Consider the following 8541-nt stretch of genomic DNA (forward strand, 5'->3'; position numbering starts at 1 on the left):
GAGGTCCTTTTGTCTGAAGAGCCTTAGTGAGTCTCTCATGTAGCGGAGGTCCTTTTGTCTGAACAGCCTTAGTGAGTCTCTCATGTAGCGGAGGTCCTTTTGTCTGAAGAGCCTTAGTGAGTCTCTCATGTAGCGGAGGTCCTTTTGTCTGAACAGCCTTGGAAGTTTTCAATAAAGGTTTTTTTTTCCTCCCCGCTTATTCTTCTGTTCCTCGCCTCCTCTCTGCACAGCAGGAAGCCCCGTGTCCCCTGCAGCAGCAGCAGCGCTGCGGAGCATGTTGTGACGGAACATGTCTCTGGAGATGGAGAAGACCATCACCAAGCTCATGTACGACTTCCAGAGGAACTCCACCTCTGACGACGACTCTGGCTGCGCGCTGGAGGAATACGCCTGGGTGCCCCCCGGCCTCAGCCCTGAACAGGTACACACACACACACACACACACACATGCACACACACACACCCACAAAAACCAACCAACCAATCTGTTGTTTCCCTTCGCTTCCATTTCAAATAGCAGATTCACATTCACATTTAATAAGTAGTGGGTGTGTGTGGGCCCACACCTTCGAATCCGGCCAAGGAAATTGAGTGTAACAAATTGACAGTTCAGTCTGACATCCGGCTACCCAAACCCAGCAACACACAGGCACGTCACGGCCCAGTGCTCCTAGGATCGCTAGTTCACATTAGGCTTCGTTGTCCAGGAGCTTAAAGTAAACAGTGGAACCATGAACACAATGCTGTCACATCAGTAAGGTAGCAGAGCTCACCTTAGCTGTCTTCAATAGCCCAGGCGAGGTCTCCGTTTGTCCGGCGAGCTCGCTCTGGTAGTCCAGGAGTGCTCCGCTCTGATGAGCACTACGCTCATTCATATACATACAAGACAGAACAACACAAGACGCCTACGAACATCTAATGTGACAACATCAAACTAATGGACACGCTGTCGCAAATGGACGCATCCATCTTCTGTGTGAGTCAACATGAAAGCGAGGGGGGCAAAAGGTCATCCGTGTCACGTCACTAACTTAGCTTCACCCCCTTTTGATTGACAGCCAGGAATATGAGGATGAAGAAAGTGTCGCACACTCACTGCTCCATATGCAAAGAAATTTTATTGAAATGACGTTTCGGCCTATGGCCTTCTTCAGATTTACAGACACTACATAACCGAGTGGTTTTTATAGGTCTGGATCTAATTAATGGCACACCTGATGGTGATGATGACAATTTACATAATTGACAAGTCATCAGGTAGACTAAAGCAGCCAATCAAAAAAAACAAAGTGGGAAGGCTGTCACAGCCAATCCATACATACTATTATTTACCAGTGAAATACCATAATACAATATATACTCATAGACATTTAGGGAAGTTAGAACATCAGCTCTGGGAAGAGTCATCACAAATAACTCTCCAAATATCCAATAAAAAGATTATCTGAACAAAGTTTACATAGAAAAACACACATTACAGGTAGCACCTCAAATCATCTTCTTTCAAAGGACAGCCAGGAATAACCAATCCATGAGCGTGTGACCGTGACTCTCTCCTATAAGAAAGCCCTGGTGACACAAGATAAATAACCTCCCCTTGCACTGGATAAGCATAAGTATAAGTCCATCCAGTGCTTATTTCGAGTCAACTTTTAGTCTAGCATTGCAATGCCAGACCATGTCAAATTCAACCGTATTGGTCAGAGGAATTTCTTTGTGTGTGCGATAATGTGTCTGTCGGTGCAGATTTTCCTAATCATCCGAGATGGAAGATTCACTGATCTGAGACAAGGCAGTAAAACAACGACGGCGGATCGTTGGAGGAAGGGCACGGATGACATGCTCTTATCACAGAGACGTAGCGGGGCTGACATGCACTTATCACAGAGAAATCACACAGAAAGACATTTCACGCCAGAATAATCGCAGAGACGTTTCTCAGCTGTCAGCGTTCAAGCTGCCGCTGTGTAGGAATCAAGGTCACATAGCGCTCGAGCTAGCAGAATGACAACAAGCACAACCAAACCATGACCACACCAATTAGCCGCATTGTTTGTCCAGAGGACAGAAAATGACGCAATCCTACGTTTAAAAATATTTCATCCTATATTATTTATCAACCGTTTGTATTCAATTGTATGGGATTGTGGTTCGTATTGTAATGATATTTGCTGATATGATGATGATGATGATGATGATATGGGCCTGTGACTTGACAAAGCCCCCAAAACCTTCCAGATTGCAGTAAAAGGCAAAATAGCTCTAATCGCCTTAAGATAACATCAAGCATATAAGTCTTTCTTTGTTCTATAAAAAGGACTGAAACATGTGAATATGGCCTTTCTTATTCCATTGAAGTTTGTTCTGTGTTCTCTAGTTTAGTGATCATTGCAATTTGAGCCAGCTAATGTTTGGATGACTCAAATGTGTGGCAACGTCTTAATTACACCCACATTCCAAAATGGCCTGTCTGGACCAATTTTCACTTGAAATGCCTTTTAATCACTCGCATAATCAAGGGAATGTAAACAAGTGTGCCCATTTTGATAGAAGGTATTTACAAATCATTTAATGTGTGTGATCACCAGTGCGTCCGACCATCAGTGGGGAAATCCACAGCGTTGTGCACGAACGCGTTAAAAGAGTTTGTTCGTTGAACAAGCTCATCATATTTGGGTGAACGGGTGAACCGAGCCGCGCAGCCTTTTGCAAATACATGAACGTGAGCATCGTTAAACACCTGCGGGCGTGAACGCTGCTCTTATCGTTCTCGCTCTCTTACCTCGATAATTGCCAATTGTGTTTACATGCGTGTGGTAATTTGCATACGATTTTTTGGGGGGTTTGTTTTGCTGTCATTTCGCCGCGCTGTGTCTGTCTCTGCTTCTCTCTCCAATGCCTCCTCTGCTCTGCCTCAGACACACACGCTGACTGACACACAGCATTACAATGAGAGTTTTATTATATATATATATATATATATATATATAGAAGAAATTAACTGCTCGAACTGAACTGCTCAGAACTGCACTTCCTTTTTCGGGAATGTGAACTTAGTTCAAAATTCTAAATTGTGAACTATGAACGTGAACTAGTTCATTTGAATCTATGTGAGCTGAACTTTGAGCTAGCTCTTGTGTAGTGTGAACTTGCACAACACTGGAAATGGACGGTTCAGATAAGCACGGTTCAGTGCAGCTATTGGGTCAGGCTCTGAACACTTCTGTCTGTATCGAGTAGTCTGGGGCCAAAAGAAAACGATTCTGCTCTGAAAACCGGGCGTCATAGTAACATAAATAAATGTGATGCGCGTTATCTAGCTATGTAGCTACAAAAATCAAATGAACTAACTAACGCCATATAAAAGCATCCTTCTGTGCGGGACAAAGCAGAAAGAACACCGGATGAAACACTGGGAACACAGGGTCTTAGGACGGATGAGTTTCCCTGTAGTAATGTAGTAATGGGTACCAGCCTCTCCTCTGAGAGAGCCTGGTGACGCGAGGTTAGTGTCGAGTAAGTGCACTGTAATGCAGCAGGCGTCCTCCTAGGGCTCCGTTAACAGATGACAGGCTGAGCTGCTGATAACAGTCTTTTCCTCCCGGCAGCCATCTTGACAAGATCGCTGGAAGAGGCTGCAGCCTCTCTCTCTCGTCCGACAGGAGATGAAGGGAATCTGTGAAGCGTGCTTGAATTTAATGATTTTTCAAGTCTGGAAACTTCTGGATACTAGTTTTGAAGTTAGCAGATTTCTCTCTGACTGTTACACTGTTGTTCTTCACAATGTACAAGTGAATGCAGTACAGTTAGCGGATTGAGTTGTTTGAACATAATACCGTAGTTCCTAGTTTTGATATTATACATTATTGCTAGATTAGTTGTAAGAAGTGATAAAGGATGGAGTCACAGATGAAATGACAATTAACAATCTATTTGTGACAAAATTACAAATAGAATATAGCATAAAAATTACCCAAGAAAATACAGCATTTTTTCCCCCCAGCATCATTTCTAATCATAGATAGATAGATTTTGGCATTTTTGGATTCTACTTCTTGCTTTGGAAATGATTGTTGAACAAACCGTGAAAATAAATTAAAATCCTATAATTGGCAACAACACTTTGGCAGTGATGCTGACATAAATAAAAACAAGTGTGACTTCCATGCAGTTTTTCATTATTTATTTATTTATTTATTATTATTTATGGTTTAAGTGTTTTGCTTCCCCAAACACACACACACACGCACACACGCAATCTGTGTGCTCCAAGGTCACCCCTCCCCTCTCTGTTCCTCTCCTCTCTATAAAGCAGTATGTCAAATGTGAGATGTTCAGTGAATTCCATAAATCCTCATGTAATCTATACATCACCGGTCTTATCATTTTGGCTAGAGACACTATTTGAAGCGTTATATAGCGGGATGAAGAGTGGTGAAATTCCATTCTATATCAACACTCCATAGCATCTGATCTGGGTGGGCTTACTGAGGATCTGGGAAGGCTCCAGTCCATCACAGAGCCATGGCCCCTTCCCCTCTTGCTCTCTACTGCTTATTCACATTTTCCATGCTGTGTAGACCTGCTGAAAACAACGGGTTTATTATTATTACTATTTAAAGCCTCTCTCACACACAGTTCCCAGTGAATTACTGGGATAACCTTCAGGCGCTAATGATTTTCACTGTTCACGCATATATTCAGCAACTTCTCCATCTTGCACCTTGTCACACATGCCGCCGTGGCAATGCCAGAATAGATGTGGCAAGGAAACCTGACGCTGCCAAATGGGTTTTTTTGTGGCGTGATCAGATCTCATGATCTGGCGTGAATCCACCTGCCACATGATCGGATCTCATGATCTGGCGTGAATCCACCTGCCGTGTGATCAGATCTCATGATTTGGCGTGAATCCAACTGCCATGTGATCGGATCTCATGATCTGGCGTGAATCCACCTGCCGCGTGATCGGATCTCTTGATCTGCCGTGAATCCACCTGCCGCGTGATCAGATCTCATGATCTGGCGTGAATCCACCTGCCGCGTGATCAGATCTCATGATCTGGCGTGAATCCACCTGCCGCGTGATCGGATCTCTTGATCTGCCGTGAATCCACCTGCCGCGTGATCGGATCTCTTGATCTGCCGTGAATCCACCTGCCGCGTGATCAGATCTCATGATCTGGCGTGAATCCACCTGCCGCGTGATCAGATCTCATGATCTGGCGTGAATCCACCTGCCGCGTGATCGGATCTCTTGATCTGCCGTGAATCCACCTGCCGCGTGATCGGATCTCATGATCTGGTGTGAATCCACCTGCCGCGTGATCAGATCTCATGATCTGGCGTGAATCCAGCTGCCTTGCAAGGTTAGAGGCATAAGGTGTGGAGCTGTGTGTGTGGAGAGGTGTCAGGACTGTACCATTAAAGTCTTTCAAAGCCACTCATTCTAGTTGCAGAGTGGGGGGCGTAACCCTAACCCTGATTCACAATTTTAATGTCTATCATGTTGGATAACATCAGTAGCTTAGCGTTAGCTTGTTAGCTAATCTAAAGCTGTCTGCCATTTTGCCAACGTTAGTCCTACCACGTGCCCGGCATACAGCCAATCAAATGCCTACCCGAGCAGATATTGAAGGTGAGCCATTTCTGCACCGACACCGGGGTTTTCCCTGAAAAATGTTACGAGGTCTTGTGTGGTGGGAAAGAATTTCCCTGGATATCGATCCCTGCTCCCATTCACACATGACCCTGTGAGAGCAAAATTATTGAACGAGCAAATGATTATTGATGAATCAACAAAGCAATTTAGACATTTTACCATTACAACCCCATGCAGGAAATGTCCCTGGACATTTCAGGGATACGCTGCATGTGTGAAAAGGGTTGAAGAAAATGTGTGGAAATGCATTCTGATTGATGTTGGTGGTAAATGCAGATGTGACACCATGTGATTAAATTATGCTAATTATGCAAATTGCTCCACAGCCATTTCAACAATATAGAGCTTTAGTCTGCAGTGAAAAGCAGATCACTTTATGTCAAAGACTGTATTGAAAATCAGTGACATGTATGAGAAGAGTCCTTTGTGCGATCAGATGATGTGTACTTCTCAAACCATCATATTTTTATTATATTCTTTTATCTTTATCTTTTTTTACTTGCAAATATAAGAGGAGTGCAGCTAGCCAACACACAAGTTCTTCTGGAGCTTGAATGCTAAGTGCAACGCAGTAACACAAACCTGAGACTAACTCGAGTTAGAAACCTGCGCAGGTTTCTTCAGCAGTTGGAGCATTGGCTGGTGTGGTGAGAAGTTTTAGTCCAATATAGCGTTAAAAGTTGCAATAATGATTTATTTATTTACAGAAAGCAAAAATCTACTGGATCCAGGTTCCTTCGGCTAGTACTACGCCTTTGTACCCACCTTGCCAATCTTGGAAATGTAATAGCAGGCTATACTGTTTATCTCTCTTAGACTGGTGAAAACTTGATGCTGTTGCGATGCTGTTCAAGGTTGCATCTACTGCAGCAGCACACCACTCTGAATTTACTGTCTCACACATTTTCAATTCCACACACTGAATGTCAAGGACAATGAAGATGGAGTGCCGAGCAAAAACAAACTCTATGCCCCTGAAGGCCACCATAAATTAGTTTGAACCTGCTTTCACGTTCATTTGAGTGGGTTTGAACCATTTCCAGGCATATAGCACCACTAAAACGAAATCATCAGACATGGTCGATTTATGAAGTCGACCAGCCTACCTTTACCTCAGTACAATAAATGCATAATGAATCAGTTGCCATGGCTACGAGATTACCTCACTGTAGTGCTTACCTTATCCCCTAATTATTGAACAACCTGAAGTTTGCAGTTATTTTCAGAACCATGAGCTTTGTTTTGTGTGTTTGTTTCAGGTGCATCAGTATTATAACTCCCTACCTGAAGAGAAGGTTCCCTATATAAACAGCCCCGGAGAAAAATATCGCATCAAACAACTGCTCCACCAGTTGCCACCACATGACAACGAGGTACGGAAACAGATTGTGTGTTTTTAATGTAACTTCCAGTAGCTTTGAAGCACTGTCTGAGAGACAGATGTGGCATGGATGATGTGAAGTGATGATGAACTGTGTTGGCCAGGTGTGTTACTGCAACACTGTGATGATGAACTGTGTTGACCAGGTGTGTTACTATAACACTATGTGATGAACTGTGTTGACCAGGTGTGTTACTATAACACTCTGTGATGATGAACTGTGTTGACCAGGTGTGTTACTGTAACACTGTGATGATGAACTGTGTTGACCAGGTGTGTTACTATAACACTATGTGATGAACTGTGTTGACCAGGTGTGTTACTATAACACTATGTGATGATGAACTGTGTTGACCAGGTGTGTTACTATAACACTATGTGATGATGAACTGTGTTGACCAGGTGTGTTACTATAACACTATGTGATGATGAACTGTGTTGACCAGGTGTGTTACTATAACACTATGTGATGATGAACTGTGTTGACCAGGTGTGTTACTATAACACTCTGTGATGATGAACTGTGTTGACCAGGTGTGTTACTGTAACACTATGTGATGATGAACTGTGTTGACCAGGTGTGTTACTATAACACTATGTGATGATGAACTGTGTTGACCAGGTGTGTTACTGTAACACTGTGATGATGAACTGTGTTGACCAGGTGTGTTACTATAACACTATGTGATGATGAACTGTGTTGACCAGGTGTGTTACTATAACACTATGTGATGATGAACTGTGTTGACCAGGTGTGTTACTGTAACACTATGTGATGATGAACTGTGTTGACCAGGTGTGTTACTGTAACACTATGTGATGATGAACTGTGTTGACCAGGTGTGTTACTATAACACTATGTGATGATGAACTGTGTTGACCAGGTGTGTTACTGTAACACTATGTGATGATGAACTGTGTTGACCAGGTGTGTTACTATAACACTATGTGATGAACTGTGTTGACCAGGTGTGTTACTATAACACTATGTGATGAACTGTGTTGACCAGGTGTGTTACTGTAACACTATGTGATGATAATAATAATAATAATGATTGGATTTATATAGCGCTTTTCTAGACACCCAAAGCGCTTCACAGGAATCATTATTCATTCACACCATTCGTACCAGTGGTGGTAAGCTACGGGTGATGTAGCCACAGCTGCCCTGGGGAAGACTGACGGAAGCGTGGCAGCCATTTTGCGCCTACGGCCCCTCCGACCACCACCAACATTCATAGACATTCATACCCATTCATACGAGGCAATGAGGGTTAAGTGTCTTGCCCAAGGACACAACGACAACAGCTGGGAGGGAGCGGGATTCGAACCGCCAACCCTTGAGTCATTGGCCGACCTGCTCTACCTCCCGAGCTAATGCCGTCCCAACATGAACTGTGTTGACCAGGTGTGTTACTATAACACTATGTGATGATGAACTGTGTTGGCCAGGTGTGTTACTATAACACTATGTGATGAACTGTGTTGACCAGGTGTG

The 8541-nt window shown here is 43.5% G+C and overlaps 1 protein-coding gene across 1 annotated transcript in view; it reads left to right on the forward strand.

Annotated features, from left to right (window-relative positions):
* Positions 1-276: 276 nt before the first annotated feature.
* Positions 277-8541, forward strand: part of LOC310770645 (prickle-like protein 2) — a gene marked incomplete at its 3' end in the record, with an annotated part of 27682 nt that continues 19417 nt past the window's right edge. Inside the window, exons 1-2 of the mRNA XM_083663388.1 lie at positions 277-421; positions 6922-7035. Of these exons, the coding sequence (XP_083519514.1) occupies positions 290-421; positions 6922-7035 (246 nt within the window). The 5' untranslated portion in view covers positions 277-289. The remainder of the gene's footprint in view (positions 422-6921; positions 7036-8541) is intronic.

Source organism: Poromitra crassiceps (genome assembly GCF_964638095.1).
Source record: "Poromitra crassiceps genome assembly, contig: HAP1_SCAFFOLD_143, whole genome shotgun sequence".
Lineage (NCBI taxonomy): Eukaryota > Metazoa > Chordata > Actinopteri > Beryciformes > Melamphaidae > Poromitra > Poromitra crassiceps.